Source organism: Lytechinus variegatus, chromosome 14 (assembly GCF_018143015.1).
Source record: "Lytechinus variegatus isolate NC3 chromosome 14, Lvar_3.0, whole genome shotgun sequence".
Classification (NCBI taxonomy): domain Eukaryota; kingdom Metazoa; phylum Echinodermata; class Echinoidea; order Temnopleuroida; family Toxopneustidae; genus Lytechinus; species Lytechinus variegatus.
In genome coordinates, this window is record NC_054753.1 from 3,262,272 (window position 1) to 3,280,552 (window position 18,281).

The 18,281-nt window shown below is 36.4% G+C and overlaps 1 protein-coding gene across 1 annotated transcript; it reads right to left on the reverse strand.

Annotated features, from left to right (window-relative positions):
- Positions 1-349: 349 nt before the first annotated feature.
- Positions 350-17,853, reverse strand: LOC121428096 (inactive C-alpha-formylglycine-generating enzyme 2-like). The gene is made up of 9 exons (XM_041624681.1): positions 17,695-17,853; positions 13,905-14,067; positions 10,833-10,947; positions 9,331-9,375; positions 8,312-8,462; positions 7,333-7,388; positions 3,458-3,542; positions 1,531-1,717; positions 350-862 (listed from the first exon to the last, which is right to left on the reverse strand). Exons 1-9 carry the CDS (start codon positions 17,780-17,782, stop codon positions 634-636), a joined length of 1,119 nt encoding a protein of 372 aa, XP_041480615.1. The 5' UTR covers positions 17,783-17,853; the 3' UTR covers positions 350-633.
- Between the last annotated feature and the right edge of the window lie 428 nt (positions 17,854-18,281).

Consider the following 18,281-nt stretch of genomic DNA (forward strand, 5'->3'; position numbering starts at 1 on the left):
TCCTCCACATCATAACTGTTATAGGGCATATCCATTCATATTAGCTAGCAATGAATTGGAATAGTGATAGGTGCATTTTGGTGGATTTACCAAAACTATACACAAGCTTTAAGTTATGAATATAAACTACATGAATTCCTTCATCTTCAATTTAAACTGGAAAAAAACATGAATTTTCCCTCCTCCTTTCAATAACATTGGTCCATATGAAAGTGTTTGAACTTTAATTCAAATTCTGAATATTTTCAAATTCCAAGAACTATCATATTCATGAGAAGATACAGGTAAGTTTTACAGGGATTTTGAGGATTCTTAACTTGGCATAAAGTTTACTCTTTTTCTTTGTGAAGTAGTTGTGCAAAGGAAAAATTAAAATAGACTGAATAAAAGTCAAGCAATCTGGCACAGCTTTTACCATAAGAAGTGCCTCATACTTAGGACAATAAATGGATTGTTTTTTCAATGCATCATGAAAGTTGTTAGTTAACTCTATATATCCCGAGATTTTGAAATAATTTTTCAATGAAATAGAAACAAATCTTTGAAAAAGACAGTACTGAAAACCTCTTTCTCTGAACTTATTGCTAAAAAAATTGAATTAGTTAATAACAAATCTACTAAAATAAAGTTTCATTATAGTTCATTTCGATTCTGCTTCTTTTTTCCTTTGCCATTTAAATCTGCTGGGTTTGGTCGTACAACCTTTGCACCTTCAGGAAGCTCTGTAACTGTCTGCTCTTTCGCAATTTTATCCGCATCCTTCTTCTTTCCCTTTGGTTTCTTCTCACTCGTACCAGTCGGCAAAGAAACGGCGCAGCGGAATCCTAAATTATCCGAGCCAGCATCTGCTTCATTACCCATCCTGGCAATGAGAAGAGTTCGAAACAATTGATTTAGAATAATAATTTTCTAACTCTTAATTTAACTTCATTTCATGACCTACTTAAGCCATGATAGATAAAGATTACAATATTTGATATCAACAAGAGAAGAAATCTACTCTGGTTTGCTCCTTAATTTGAGATCAAATTACCTTATCAGCAATTTATACAACATGTACGTGATGATCAACATCTTCTTCTGCACTAAGAAATCCATTTCTTAATAATTTTGATTGCCATTAAGCTAAAGTTTAAATCTGGTGTCTGTAAACATACGTACTTGGTATTAAAGTATCTGACTGCAAAATTGATCATTTATTAATTTTGATCCTATTGAAGTTAAGACATTCAGTCCCACTTCATTAATACACCAGAAAAATGCCTCCTCCCCATGTCTCCCCCCACCTCACCCAACCCCTCCCTAAAGCCATTTACAGAATACTTGTGATTAAATGCAAATCTAAACAAAGATCAAATGCAAGTTGAAAATGTGTGCTGCATCTCCTAAGTTGAAAATGATGTTGCAAATGATTTTTTAATTGTGATTTATTTTTTGTAGTTGCGATAAAAATGTCAGAATATATTTTGTAATTGCATTCAATCATAACCCTTTCTTCAACATGCCCTATAGCTCATACATCATACAAACCTTGTAGTGACTCTAGCAGCATGGTTAAACTTCCCGTTCTTTGAGTCGATATATGACCCCCCTCTCAGGACGTAGCGGGTCTTGGAGGGGTCCTCGTCTCCTGAAGGGGCATCGTCTTTTGAACTGGGATTGGCACTGAATTTAGTTGACGTCCACTCCCAAACATTACCAATCATATCATATAGACCTGATAATGAAGGATAAAAATGATGAAGTTATACAATGAGTATCAATAACATCTCTCAATTTTTGGAATGCTGTCAACAAACTATGTCATCTGAAAGATGTTGTGAAAAGGAGGAAATAATACAATGAGTATCAATTCAAAAATATAATTTTGTTAGAAATGCTGACAAAACCTACGTCATCTGAGAAGGGTTGGGAACTTTTATCGGTTACACTTCGTAATTCCAAAGGTTCTTTATTCTGAGGGTTCGTAATTCCGAAAATCGTAAATTGCCTATACCTCGATGTTCGTTAATCCGAAAATGTAAAAGGGTTTGTTAATCCGAACATTTGTGGCTTTATTCCGAAGGTTCAATAATCCGAAAACGAAATAAGGTTCGGTGTTTCCAAGCTTCGTTAATCCGAAAACGAAATAAGGTTCGTTGTTCCGAAGGTTCGTCAGTCCGAAAACGAAATAAGGTTCGCTAATCATTTCGTTTTCGGACTAACGAACCTTTGGGAATACAAACCTTTCTGAATAATGAACCTTTAGAATAACCGAACCTTCGGAATAACGAAGCTTCGGAAATACGAATGTGTGCGCTTTTATCAATAGCAAAGATAAAGTCTCCTTCATATTTGAAAATGTATTTTTGAAAAAAATTCCCCAAAATGCAACTTTTCTCCTAAGCACTGTATACATGCATGTAGTGCCGCCCCGACTTTCTAAGAGTTCTAAATGATAATATAGGATTTGTATAGCGCACGTATCCACCTTGCTAGGTGCTCCTATATTACTCCAGCTAAGCTAGTCTACAGATTCTGGTGCGCACAGCTTTTTGAGGAATTACTTCCTGCCAGTACCCATTTACCTCACCTGGGTCAAGTGCAGCAGTGTGGATAAATTTCTTGCTGAAGGAAAACACGCCTTGGCTAGGATTCGAACCCACGACCGTCTGTTTGAAAGGCGAGAGTCAGAACCACTAGACCACAACGTGCCCACATGTAGATTCAAATCAAACTCACATCGAGATGGATCTCCACACTTAAACTTTACAAAATTTGGTATCTATCATTTAACAATACTTGTTATTGTTGCATGGCAAATAATGTCAAATCAAGAAACAGTTTACCAATATGGAAATTGTTCGGCTTTCTATTTTGAGAAGTAAAAGAAGGTCCATTTAGAAGTACATTTTCTTCTAATCAAAAGTGATACAGCATGTCTCATAACACTAGGCATGATACCAATGCTTACAAGGTCAGTCGTCATTCTATCTCAAAGAACTCATTGAACAGTATGTACCCCACATAAAATTAAGGTCAATCAACAAATCTCTCCTAGTAGTTCCAAAAATTCATACTCAATTCTACGGCGCTCATGCATTCAAAATGTCCTCTGTGAACTTTGGAATAAAACAAGCTAATAATGTAAAATCCTTTAAATCCCTTTTGAAGACATTCCATTTTGTAAAATAAGATATACACTGTACGTGTACTAATTAATTGATAATATATTTGCTCCTCTGTGAACAGGCTTTTCTTTCTTCTCCATTCTTTCTATTCTTCTTTCTAAAGCGCATAGAGACATGATTATATCATTGCTATATGCGCGATATAAGCAATGTGTTATTATTATCATTGATTTTGGTGAAGTGAAAATAAAGAAAAAATTTGAAAGTAAACATGTTCTGCTTTCTTTTCTGGGACACCCTGTACAGGTCAACATTTACTTCTACCTCTTATCAAAGGCTTCACTCACCATACTCATTTTGAGGTTCGAAAGCATCTACAGGAGCAACGCCGTGATAACCATCAGCTTTGGTATTTTCTTCGGGAAATTTGCCCTTTATAATAAAAATACAAAAACAAACACACGGAAATGATGTACAAAAATATCAATATAAGTCTGTGGAAAAAACATCTGTAAAATAAGGTAAAGGGGAGGCATGAAAGTTCTAACCTCACATTATAAGAAGCATCAGCTTTGAGGAATATTCAAAGAGAATATGAGGAATGATACCTACAGTATACAAATAGCGAATAGGCATGAGTGCGACATTTCGCACGAGGTGAAAGAAAGATTCTCTATTCAAAGAGGCATTAGCCAAGTTGAATAGAGCGTTTCTTTCTATCACCGAATGCGAAATCTCGCACCATTGCACGAATAAGAATATTCGCTATTTGTGTTGTACAACGCCTCGGAATTTAGCAAAAATATGAAAAAAAACAAGAGTTTGTCTCTATAATAATCTATGAAAAGGGAGCAAAAATACTGAAAGCGAAAAGCAAAATCCCACAGGCGCACATGACCTTGGGCAGCATTAATTGTGCATTTAGCCAGCAGGCTTACACGCGCATTTCACCTTCATTTTTACTGAGCGCAATGAATTAAATCGTATTGTAACGTCACCTCCTAAAGCCGTGCAACGGTACATTTTGGATAGTACGTCTTCTGTGCAACGGTACGAATGGTTGACATTCAACCTCCCATTTGCTCGCGTACAACAAGCTATTAAAGTAGGCGTTGTACAATATGAAATGATAAGTGAATATTTACATGTATGTATGACCATCAAGATGCAATGATTCATTGTGCAATCACTATTACAGAATCATTAAGACCCAACGGCCTGTCAATTCTATTGAAATGGCATATCAATACAAGTGCACCAGGACTCGCAAAAAGCAGCTTCATCAATGCATCCTACCCACAATACACATATTAAAGATACAAGTCAAGTACTTTCACGCTCATCTGAAAGAAGCGTTACTCTCTCCATAATTTTGTATCCAATAATTCCTACCACACCAAGGCCATTAGGAAACATGGAACAAAATATAAATAACACAAGCTTTTAAAACTAAAATTCTTGTCTGAACTGTGGTTATCATCTTGAAGCTTTACAATAGATAGCAGTGGATCACATTACTGCAAGGATTAGATATTACATGAATTCTTCAATCTACATGTACATGTATTACCCCTTTCACAAACTCACCGTCCAATTATCCGCCTAAGAGTAATGCGGATAATTCAATAAATAATTGTATTCACAAACTCGGAAAATAATCCGCACTATTTTTACGAACGCCCGACCTGAAAAAGGCGGATACTTGTCATGGCAACTGCACTTTTCCACCCGATGCGGTTGTGTTGGAAAAGGGTGACCTTGCGACCGCACCATGGCAATTATCCGCATTACTTCCGGGTGGAAATGCGTTCATAAAGTCAAAATCTGGTCCCGATGCCGCTATTATGCGGATAATTGCAGCAGCGAAATAATGCGGACAGCTCTAGTCCCGCTCCGATTTTACGACCAAATTATGCCGATATTATCCGCATAATTGGGTTTATGAAAGGGGTATATGTGTACTATCTACTAAGCCTGAGTCGAATCGATTTTAAAATCGGTGTTCGATCGATGTCATCGAACACCGGTGCAGATTTTGCAAAATCGGTGCATCGAAAAAAAAAAAAATACGTCGGCCGGCCGATTCGTTTGGTTTACACAATCAATCATCAAAATATCAGCAATGTCCAACTTTACTACTACTTACTTGATTTCTATTGCCCCAAAAATTAAACCGATTGAGTAATTATGATTAATTTGAAGTTCATTTCGATCATAGTTCGAGTCTTACTCGTCTGCTCGTGCCGAGATAATTTATGCACGATGAATTCATGAATGGAATTAGTCATGGCCATCGATCGTGCATGCGCAGTACTGTTCTTTAATCAAACCAGAAAATGGCCGGAAATTTACGTGATCAACGTAAAATAAATCTTGCTTTCATGAACAATATTAATATCATGACCATAGAACATTATTTAATCGTAATATTTAACAATAATTTGCATATGATAATCATTAATATAAATTTAGAGCTTGATGTGAAACGTTTGTATTTCGTTTCAATTTTCAATGGCGGACATCTCATGACGATCGACTTGACTTCTTGAGTCGAGCTAGTGCACTTGTCTAAAAAAAATAATCATCATGTCAGGATTGATTCTCGAACATTGTCTACATGCAAAAACTCTGTTCAAGTTTGTAATATCACCATATAATAACATTTTACATGACAAAACAGAGAAAATTGCGTTTGATTTTTTTTCCCATCAATTTGAAGCTAGTTTGTGCCCAACTTTGGGCTCTGATTTCATGAATGGGAAAATATGTCATACGTCATCGAACACGCATGCGCATCGTACTTATTTTCTCGGAGCTTGGAGGAGACATCCAGAAATGGAATCATAGAAATAATCCGGCCAGTATTAATTCTTCCATATGAACATAACATACTTTGCTGACATCGTCAATATTCTTAGTATGACCATAAAATCTTGTTAAATCGTAATAATTTAGATGAATTTAGGGCTCGATTCGAACCATTCATATTTATTTTGATCGCATGCTCAATTGCGTCTAAAAAACTGGATTGTCATTATCAGGATTAATTCTCGAACATCGTCATAACTCATATTCCACAATCTTTCCTCACAATCGTTATATCAGCATTGAATAGCAATTCAAATGACCATCCAGAGAAAATTATGTATTTATTCCCATAAATTTATTTGGAGCTCATTTTGGATCCAACTACACAATCTCAGGCAAGTTACAGTGCTCTCCGTTGATTGCACTTGTTTGCTGGTGCTGACGTCATGCACGCCTGTCGTTTCGGGAGCTGAGAGTGAGTGTACGGAGCTGCGGACGGGGCTGGTGAATGGACTGCGAATGCTAGTTGACCGAAAATCATTCGGATCGACTCTGCGTGATTCATGTCTTTATTATTGTTTCATTTTAAACTAATATGTTGTCATCTGCAAATATTATTGTTGAAGATATTTTGGGAAGAATTCTGCTTTGGTCCCCGGCCTTTTTTGTGTGTTTTGTGATCATGGAAAATACAAACTAACTTTGCTGTCATCTGCTTGTGCAACACTCACCCGGCTAACGCCAGCGCATACCGTCAGTGCGTATAGTGCACATGCAAAGCGCATCGCATCGACGCAAAAAAACAAGACTAAATTTTCCCCGCCTTTAATATTCGATGAATCGATGTTCGATCGAATTAGAGCTGTCGAACACCGGTTTTCAAAATAATCGATATGACTCATGTTTACTATCTACATGTACTTCAATTCTGACAATTCTTGCAGTATAACATGACTGTATACATGTATGTAGATATTGAGTTGAAGATTTTTAATCACACATCACAATCTATCTCTTTTTTCTTTCTTTTTTTCAAATATTTTCAAATATTAATGGGTGCGTTGTGGTCTAGTGGTTCTGACTCTCGCTTTTCAAAAACAGAGGGTCGTGGGTTCAAATCCTATCCATGGCGTGTTTTCCTTCAGCAAGAAATTTATCCACAATGTGCTGCACTCGACCCAGGTGAGGTGAACGGGTACCGGCAGGAAGTAATTCCTCAAAAAAACTGTGCGCACAAGAATCAGTAGACTAGCTTAGCCTGGGTAATATATACATACATGTCGGAGCGCCTTGAGTACCTACATGAAGCAAGGTGGATACGTGCGCTATAGAAATCCTATATTATCATCATCATTATTTATTATTTAAATTAACGTTTGGTTACAATATTAATGACTGAATGATAGACTATTACCTGCCATATGTTCATCCTATTCTTCTCATATTTGTTCCCCCATGGATATTCTTTTCCTGTGGTATAGAGAGAAAAATGGAGAGAGATACATGAATGTCAGAGTGGGGTCGAGAAGAGGGAGAGAGGTGATAACATAAACATAAAAAGTTAAATTTCGCTGAGATACAAACAAACATCAAAATATCATCATCTCCTATTTGACTTCAATGTATCTCAAATTAGGTAGAATAATCATTTGAAATTTTAAATCTGTCTTTATTTAATCAGAGTTATAATCAGTGCTTCAAGTACAAGAAAAACATGTACATGTACCTCCCATGCCTCTATTGTTTTTAAATTTTCAAAAGAGTCACAGACAGAATAGTAGTATTATCTTCGTCAATTTTTTAATTCCCTAAGCTACTTAGTTTTGATTTATTATGTCTAAATCTAAATTTATTATGTCTATTGTTATGTCTAAATTTAATCAGCACAAAACTGGGTGTATAACTACACATACATTGTATATTATGTTTTCCATAGATCCTGTCCTATACATGGGCTAAGTCTTTACAGGACAAGTCCACCCCAACAAAAGGTTGATTTGAATAAAAAGAGTAAACTCCAACAAGCAAAACGCTGAAAATTTCATCAAAATCGGATGTAAAATAAGAAAGTTATGACATTTCAAAATTTCGCTTGATTTCACAAAACAGTTATATATGAGGAGACCATGACATCACCCACTCACTATTTCTTTTGTATTTCATTATGTGAAATATGAAATATTCTAATTTTCTCCTCATTGTCAAGTGATACAACAATTAATTCCTCCCTGAGCATGTGGAATTAGCATTGTTTAATACTACATATATACATCCAATTTTGATGAAATTTTCAGCATTTTGCTCAGTGAATTCTCTTCTATGTATTAAGATAAAAATATTTTTAGCCCGAACCATCCCTTGAATGGTTTACTAGCTAGTCTATACATGCATACCTTCCAGACCCCCTCGTGCAGCAAACTCCCATTCTGCTTCAGTAGGTAGTCTCCATCCATGCCACTGACAGAATGTTCTTGCATCGACTTGGCTGATATGAACGGCCGGATAGTTCAATCGCTTCTCAATCCCACTTCCTTTACCTTCTGGCTAATAACAATTGAAACAATCTCATATTTTATTTACAAATATTTCAACAAATGATAATAAATAAGAATAATGATAATAAGAATCATTGCAATGATCCTTTTTGCTATTAAATATTCTGATCATCGGTCTTTATAATCACAATCCCTTTATCTCATAGATAAAAAGCACTCAATCTATAAATTAAACATATTCAAAATTAATGACATACTTATCATAGTTCAGTACATATAGTACATATACATCATGATAATAGAAGGAATACATGTACATTAAACATGAAAATATTTTAAGTAAAGAAAATGGATAGTAAGTTTGTACCAAGAGTATAAAACATTCTAAAAATACTGCTCAATAGTGGTATGTGGCACAAAACAGGTGAATTGAGATAAAAGATGCTTTCCACTTGACTCCACGAAGAATGCTAACTTGTTAGAAATTGGATTTTGCCCCCTCCCGAAATTAGCACGTCAGCTAACGCGACGTAGCATTTTTAGCCACGCCTCCTTGTGATGTCCAAACTACCAAAATTCGCAATGCAACATTTTTTGGGCCACGCCTCCTCATGAAGTCCGAAGAAATACCATATTTGGCATCGCAACATATCTCCGCCAGGGCAAAGGAATTCGCCTATCCAGGCCCCTTCCTTGTAAACACCTGTTACGTACCGCTGGCGAGATATGTTGTTGTCCAGCTAGTCTGACCTGAGATAACCTCTCATTAACTCGCTTTGCGCGTTAAGAGGTACTAGTTTGTACCAAGAGTATAAAACATTCTAAAAATACTGCTCAATAGTGAACATTTTAAAGGAATGATTACATGTATGCCTAGGATCACAATAGAAAACAATCAATTCCTAATTACGACTCACCTGTCTCCAATAAGCATTTTGAACAGGAATCCACCAAGGTGTGCTCTAAATTTCAAAATAAATTAAAAGAAAAATGTCAGATTTCATGCTTAAATTCAAAAATACAAAATGGAGTGTCTTGGTACAAAAATACAAAACGCAGTGTATCAATTACATATCAATAAAAAGGAACTAGACAATCATGTTCTTTGTTTGTTTCTGTTTTTTGCTTCTTCATAATGTGCATTTATTCTGGAGAAACAAAAGTCCCAATCTAAATAAAAAGGGGAAAAATAAATGGCTGCTTCAATAACCCTAAAAGGACTGGGGGCAGGGGTGTGAGTGGTCACAAATAGAAAGATCTGAGAAAAGCTGAAGAGTGTTGAAAAAGTCTGAAATAAAAAGAGCTCCCATTGTTTTTGTACAGAGGAAAGCCAAAAATAAGCTGAAATTAAGCTGAAAATCATAAAAAAATTCTGAAATCAGATAAAAATCTGAACTCACACACCCCTGACTGGGGGGCCATAATGCCCCCCTAAACGCTTTGCATGATATTTCCGGAACACACAAAAAAGATAGCTCCGCAAAATCTTTGTACTTTTTTCTTTGAAGTCTCATGCAACTTTTGAGACAAAATTTGTGACGTTTGGCATCGCAGTGCCACATGACCCTTTATGAGACAATGTCATGCCGAAAATAGCTCATTTCCATACTCGATGCACAGTCTATGGGAGATGAAATTCATAAAATGGTGATAATTTTTCATTCTAATCGGTCTACTCAATCAATTTAGTTGTTAAATGGGCTATAATGATTTCCATTGAAAAAAATTAAAACAAAAGATGGAAAAGTAAAGAAATACATAAGGAAAAATTTAGATTTCAAAATTTTTCTTTGTGAAAACTTTTAAATAAGATTACAAAGATGCAACTGGAAAAAAAGTAAAATTGGTTGTTAAATATGCAAATAATGTTTTTCACTAATAAATTTGCATACATGTATTTTATTCATAATAAATTTAGATAATTATTTTCGGAAATTTTATACTTGCTTGTAGTTTATATGGTAAAGAATATACATCTCTAATAGCCCAGTCCTTTTAGGGCTATACTCCTTGCCCACTTAGTGGAAGTTCAGCCAACTTTGATTCTCGTCTCATTTCATTCCCAATGCACACAGAGTGCATTTGGTCTACTGTACACACACCCAAACACAGTAGTGATGTGTGCATTGCATATTTCAGTGTACACACAAAGATTTCTTTTTACCCAAAAATACTATCAAAAGGTATAGAGAGTTAAAGGTGATTTAGTCAATCCAAAAGCCCTCGTTAATGTTGCACCCTAAACTTAATGTGCACAAGATTGATAATATCCATGGCAGGCAAAGATGAATAAACAAAATAGAACCAATTTTTGTTTATAATTGCCATTCAATGCGATTCATTTTGGCATCTGCCATTAATTAAAGGACCAATGTCATTCGTGATTTTTCAAGAATAAAATTGGATAACCTTTACTTACAGGTAACCTTTGTTCAATGGTATTCTTAATATCCTCAGGAACAAAGGCATCAAATGCAAAACTCCATGTGTATTTCTCAGCATCGGTCTTGTATTTCTTTGCTCTCACAAATTTCCTATAACAAAGAAATAATGAACAAAATGTACGAAAATTATATTCATGTCAATCTAGAATTTGTAAATTTGTACGTAGCAAGACAAAGGAAGGATTAATAGAAACTGGACGTTGACCTATTCTCGTCTGCAGACACTGACCGTCGTTGATGAACAAGCAGGGCCCTGTTGCATAAAAGTTACCATTCCAGTAAATTGCATGGAATCCTTGGTTCTGATTGGCTGTTGATCAGAGTTACCATGGCAGTTACCATAATAGTAATTTGCATGCAATGGGGCCCTGGTCTTAAAAGAAGTCTAGCCAATTTCATCTTATTATATAATAATAAGTATTTATATTGCGCACATATCCACCTTGTTAGGTGCTCAAGGCGCTGCTATATTACCCGGCTAAGCTAGGCGTTCATAGCGCACACAGCTTTTTAAGGAATTATTTCCTACTGGTACCCATTCACCTTATATCATTAAAGAAAATAAAATAAAAATTTGGAATTAAGAATGAAGAAAGTACTTATGGTAAAACGAGTCAATTATGGCTGACTGCCTCATAAAAAGAAAAGAAGGAGTATTAAAAAGGATGTTTCAATTTCAAAGTACATGAGGGTCCTTCCATTTACAACTCAGCGCAGCAGGTAAAGACCACTTCCCTTTAATAAATAAAACAGTTTGCACAGCAAATTTGATATTCACTGTTTGGGGGAATAAAGCAAACCTACATTATCTAATTAGAGGGTGTTTTGTTTGCACACATTTTCACTATAAATCTCAAAGAACCGTAGAATGGTAACAGCTTGTTGAATGATTATCAATCCAGGATGCAATTCACAAAATCAACAGATACATGCTTCAGCAATTTCATTACATGGAATTTAGGAATTCTTTCCCCATTTCATGTTAAAACTAGGAGGTGCGATAGCTCAGTCGGTAGAGCGGGGATTCATATTCCGGTGACCCGGGTTCGATTCCCACGTGGTGCGCTAGTGACCTTTGGTAAATCCTCAGTACCAGGTCCTTCGGAGAGGACCTAAAGCTGTCGCTCCTCTGTTTGCTTGCTTACACGCATTCATGCTTTCTTAGCAGTCAGGTAAAAAATCACCACCAATCTGTGTTTTCATGAATTTCTCAAACTCCTCAATGGATGGAAAAACACAACATGAATGTATTCCTGCAATATACCCCCTATAAAAACATTTGGTGAAAAAAGGAGACATCCGAAACACTGATGTATCTTTCATCCCAATGCAAAATTTTTAAACATCACACTCATGTCTACATGCTATTTGTGAATAACAAAATCATTACCAAATTACCGATTAACAAATCATACAAAATATTAATAAACTCAGAAAATTCTTATCTCTATCTTTCTGCATGTGTATCTAAAACAAGGCTACATTCATATGAAGTATTTGCATTTTAATTTCAGTCTAAAATGCAAAAAGGATTGATCATTTCATGTCTATCCAGGATGTATGATAATGAACAAAGCATATACCTGCATAAATATGTTTCTTTCTTACTCATCACAGAAATAACAGTTTTTTAATAATTTTTTTCCTGTAATAGAGAAACAGAATTACCAGCATATCATTAAAGTGATATTATATTTCACTATCTGGATATCTGGAAATTTCATATCTGGAGATCAACTCTAAGCTGGTCTTCCTTTAATACTTGTGAATACAAGTAAAAAAATATTTCTTAAAAGAAAATATTGTATGTATGCAGTGTATGTAGATCATATATGTAAAATGAGGGTTTAGAAGATAGATAGATTGATTGATTGATCCAAACATCAATCCATTCATCCATCCATCCATCCACCAACCCATCCATCCATCTATCCCTCCATCCATCCATCTATCCTCCCATCCACCCAACTATCCATCCATTCATTAATCCACCCACCCATCCATCCACCCAACTATCATCCACCAATCCATCCATCTATTCATCCACCAATCCATCTATTCATCCATCCATCCATCCACCCATCCAACCACCCATCCATCCACCCATCCATCCACCAATCCATCCATTTATCCATCCATCCATCTACCAATCCATCCATCCACCAATCCATCCATTCATCCACCCATCCATCCATTTATTCCCTAATCGAGCCATCCATCCATCAAGTCATCCATCCATCCCCCATCCATCCATCCATCTATTCATCCACCAATCTATCCATTCATCCATCCATTTATCAATCCACCAATTCATCCATCCAACCATCCATCTATCTATTCATCCACTAATCTACCAATCCATTCATCCACCAATCCATCCATTCATCCATCTATTTATCCATCCCCCAATCCATCCATCTATGGATCCATCTATCCCCCATCTATCCATCCATCCATCCCCCATCCATCCATCCACCAATCCATCCCCCAATCCATCCATCAACCAATTTATCCATTCATTAATTAATTCATTGACAACCAGGGATTTGCTTCTCAATAGTGCATTTCATTTATCAAATTGATTCAGGAGCCTGATTTTGCAATCAATACTTTTTGTATGCAATATTATCTTTTTACCCCTAGATGTCCTTTTGACCTTACCATCCTCAGAAACGCACATGTGGTATTACCCAAAGATCACTTGCATCCGGGATATTTATGCAGATATGAAGAAATGAGTTGACCTTTGACTCCAAATGACCTTCAACCTTATCCTCAACAACACACATGTGGTAATAAGCTAACCAAGGATTATGTACCAAATTGAATTTAATTGATTTCAAAATAAAAGAAATGAGAGCAAGTTGAACAAAAACTTTAACTTTCCAGACAGACCAACAGACCAACAGGAAAAGACAAAGAATTACAAAATGAGATTTTAAAAAATATTTGGATTAATCAGGGTGAATTTCACCTTTAAAAAGTTGTGATAAAAATTGAAGAACATGAAAGTATTACATGAGATGAGAAATATTGTTAACATTTACCTAAATGATGCAGAAGTGATAGGATACTTGTTGATTTTAAAAGGTTTTACAGTGACCTTTCTCTGGACACCTTCTCCGTCTTTACCATCTGCTTTCGATGACCCCATCGTGAACTTTCCTCCAGGCAATTCAATCATATCTTCATACTTATCATACTCAGGATCTATACCAATAAGTGAAAGAATAACAATAATAATGAAATTAGCAAACTTTTCATCTTAATGAATTAAGGCAGTTTAGGGTATTAGAGAATGTAGATAAAGAATAAAGAATTTCGCTGTAGCTTAAAATGTTAAATACTTTATAGATGATTTTATAGACAAGTGTTTTACGGAGGATACACATGTGGGAAAGATAAATATCCTGGGGCCTGTTTCATAATACATTATAACAAGTTTACTCTCAGCTCCAAAATGTCCCATCTGTTTGGTTAATAATGATATCAATAATAATAGGCATTTATATAGCGCCATCTATCTAGAAATATTCTATTCCGAGGCGCGATGTTATTATTATCACCCTGGCTTTAGCTTGAGCTGCCTTTCAGTGCTCATGCATTCAAGGAATTAATCCTGCAGGGTACCCATTCACCTCACCTGGGTCGAGTGCAGCGCAATGTGGATAAATTTCTTGCTGAAGGAAATTACGCCATGGCTGGGATTCGAACCCACAACCTTCTGTTTCAAAGTCAGAAGACTTATCCACTGGGCCACGACGCTCCACCTAACATTATAGGTGTAACCTATAGATGACAACTGATAATGTTGGACCTCAGTCATGGTTATTTCAATGCTTTTTTAGACCTCACCTGTGCTTTTATGATTGTTGCCTTTCACAACCAATTTCAGTCAGTTTCTTTATTTCACCGAGTCTGACTAATCTTTTTTCAAATCTCATCTTCTCCTGTGTGCACTTGCATTTGACTATGTCATACATGTATGCAGCCTTCATATCAAATTTTGTTACAAATTTACATACATAAATACTACTGTATTTATTATGAATAATATTATCAATTATCGTCATTATCATGTCATGATTTTCACGAATTTAATATTTTCATCAATGATTTAAAATGACTTCGAGTTCTTTTTCCAAACCTGGAGCCCAAAACACAAAGCTTTATAGCAATGATCTTAGAACAAAATGCATGTATCAAGATTGATTGCATTGACTACAATGTGCAATCAATCGTTCAAATCAATCATAATGCTTGAGCCCAGGGCCCTGTTGAACAAAGAGTTACAATTGATCTGATCAATCATAACTCTGGAAATCCATCAGTGTCATAATTTTTTTCTGCGAAAACTTTGCACAAAGTCCTTTTTATGCAAAGAGAAGCGCAGTGAATTTTCAAGAAAACAATGAATGCATGAATATACATCACAGCTAGAAAATATTTTGAACAAACATGCATAATAGATGTTGACGTTGCTGGCCGTCCATAGTTGTGATTGATCAGATCAATCATAACTCTTTGTACAACAGGGCCCTGTAGTGGATTAAAAGCAAGGGTATTAAGTTCTATTGTCCAAGGCCATTCTAGTGAATAGCAGAATAGCTTGTATGCAGCTCTTTGCTGACGTGGCTCTGTAGACTTTCACTGTAAAGGATCACAGATTGTATGCCTGGCTGCATCCAAATGTTTCTTAGGAATGGTTGATTGCTCTTCAACAGATGAACATTTCTCTAAATAGGAATTAAACATGCCTTGCTAGTTGGGTTAATTCATAGATAAAGTGAGTCTCATATAGGCCAAAACCTTATGATATGAATGTCAGAATGGAAAATTCAATAAAAATTTGTCAGTTAATACATCAAACAAAAATCATTATATTTCAATGGCAGTAAATGCATTGGTTATTTGGTTGTTGATTCAACCATAGAGCTAGTAATAGCTCCATGATTCAGCTTCTAAAAATCTTAGCTCTAAAGTTCCAATTGTCACCTACAGGTGTGTGATATTTTAATAAAAATGAATTATTTAGTGCTCACTTTAATATCTGAAAATGTGAGAGACCAGAAACAACATCTAAATTTTAGTTCCATAGTAGGCTATATAGTTTGTTTTGATGGGATTTTTTTTAAGCCACAGATATGTATCTTGAAAGTTTCAACATGGCTTAAATTTGTTTCTAAATATCAAGTGGTATTCTCTTTCTTGGGAATTTCTTTTCTTACAATCTTTTTGAACACAGAACACAGTAAAAGAGAAGGAAAGCAAAATTTGTGGCTGTTAAACGTTATAAATTGTCATTAACAGACAGGGTACAATTAATGCTCATCCATGGGCCAAGACCATGGTCCTCGATGATGGACTCTCAAAATAGACCCTAATTAACCCATTTATTTATGTTATCATATGACTTACGAGGGTTAATCTGTGGAAAAAAACTGAGCTAAAATTGGTCTTCTTATTTACTAATTTAGTTGTAAGTTAAAAGTAAATGGCATGAAAGCCGTAAAACAAAAACCCCACTATTTTACAGGTTGCATATTTCTAACAATCTTAAAGCCTTTAAAGGAAGGACCATTTTATTATACTCAGTGCAACCGCTCCGTCAAACCATCTCGTCCCCTGCCCTGGAACCGCGCCTAGCCTGGGAGAGCGGGAGTACAGTGGACCCGGGGGGGGCACTCGACCAAAAAAGTGGTAGCTAGGGGTGTGCCGCGGGCGAGACAAAAAACGGGGGCCTTGGAGCGGGCTTATTGTAAAAAGGAGGGTCCTCGGAACGGGCTTCGGAACTACAATTTTGTGAAAAGGAGGGTCCTTGGCACTCATTCAATGAACAAGGTTATAATATAACCTTGTTCTCAGTTATATCTCCATGTGTGACAAAATAAGGGTGGCAATGTTTGGCTTATTTTCTCTTTTTCTTTGGGGCAAATGCTTGATTTTTTTACACTGACAGTTTTCATTAGACCTGTTAATTCATACTGCTTGGCTCTTATTTAAATTTGATTCTTTATATAATTTTTTCTTAATTAAAAATAGAGATCAAAAAATGAAAATTTTCTTGCCATATTATTTTCCACCAATAGAGGGCATACACAAAAATATGCCCAAATTTCAAGTTTTTGAGCGCTCTGGTGAATACAAAAATTATTCCCACATTACTAATGATAAATAAATTAAAACTGTATCGAAATTAGTAATTTTGGTCACAAAAGTGATATTTAATGATTTTTTAAAGTGTGTGCTCTATACAGCATTGGCATACCATAGTCCTACCTGTAGATTCTCCACAGGCCAGATGGTAGCAGTGAACAAGTGGTCCTTGGAACGGATCGCCAACGTGCGTATGCACCCCTATGGAACGGGCATGCGTGCATGATGCAGCTAGCGCGGCCTCCGCCGGGTGCGCTCACGCAGAGACGATGGTCGGACAGCGCTCGGCGGCCGCTTTTCACCAAAATTGCAGCAGATCAATGCGACCGGAACGGCGTAACGAAAAATATGCGAAGCTTTGGAGCGGATTCTTTCTTCTTTTTTCTCGATAAGAACAAAATGCTATGCCTTGGAGCGGCTTTCCTTGTTTTTTTTTCTCAATAAGACAAAAATGCTATGCCTTGGAACGGAAATTTGGGTGTGAAAATGGGGGTCCCCTCCGCGGCACATACCCACTATGCATTATACACTGAGTGCCCCCCCCCCCGGGACAGTGGAATGACTGGATACGAAAGAGCATTAGCACCCAGGCCGGACAGGTAAGCGAAGATACGGTCCATCCCCAGGTCCACTTCACCGCGAGACGGGGAGCATCACACGGAGGGTTCCGATAAAACTTACCGGCAGGAACTTCATCTTTAGATAAGGCATGGGACATCGATACAAGCATCACACAGGTAAGGGTTGAGTAAAATACGAATGCTCTCATCTTCGTTTATCGAGCAGGATCGACAAAGTTATACCAAATGGGACCAAATGGTGTTTATTTCTGATTGTTCGCCAAATCCAGGGCCCAGGCAGAAGGCAAGTGTATCACGTCTCCGATCCTGCATGCACTTGCAGTTTATAGTTGCAGAACATGTATTGCAAGAGAAATGATTAAGAAGATTGCTCACTCCCCAAAATCTGCATTTACCGTATTGTAGTGACCTAGCTATGTGTCGCCAAACGCCAGAGCATGGCTGCAAATGCAATGTCGAATTTCTTTTCTGAAAATAAAATCCATAATATCAACGGGCCCCTGAAAGTATTTTTTTGCGCTGTGGTGCTAGTTCAAATTTGCAAAGCAAAGAAAAAAGGGTTTTCAATTTAAAAAAAATGGAGGTCAAATTGGTCCTGAGAAATTTGATAAATAAAAAATGAAAAAATATATAGGGCCTGCTCTCTCTATGCATCTTTTTTTTTTCATTTTTTATTCATCTAATTTC

Excerpts from the sequence above, each read along its gene's own strand:
- LOC121428096 (XM_041624681.1), bottom strand. The coding sequence starts at position 17,782 with ATGAGAGCATTCGTATTTTACTCAACCCTTACCTGTGTGATGCTTGTA. Across the intron at positions 7,389-8,311 it reads TGCACGAGGGGGTCTGGAAG|GAAAAGAATATCCATGGGGG; the intron begins GTATGCATGTAT and ends TCTATACCACAG. Across the intron at positions 863-1,530 it reads GCTGCTAGAGTCACTACAAG|GATGGGTAATGAAGCAGATG; the intron begins GTTTGTATGATG and ends TCTCATTGCCAG.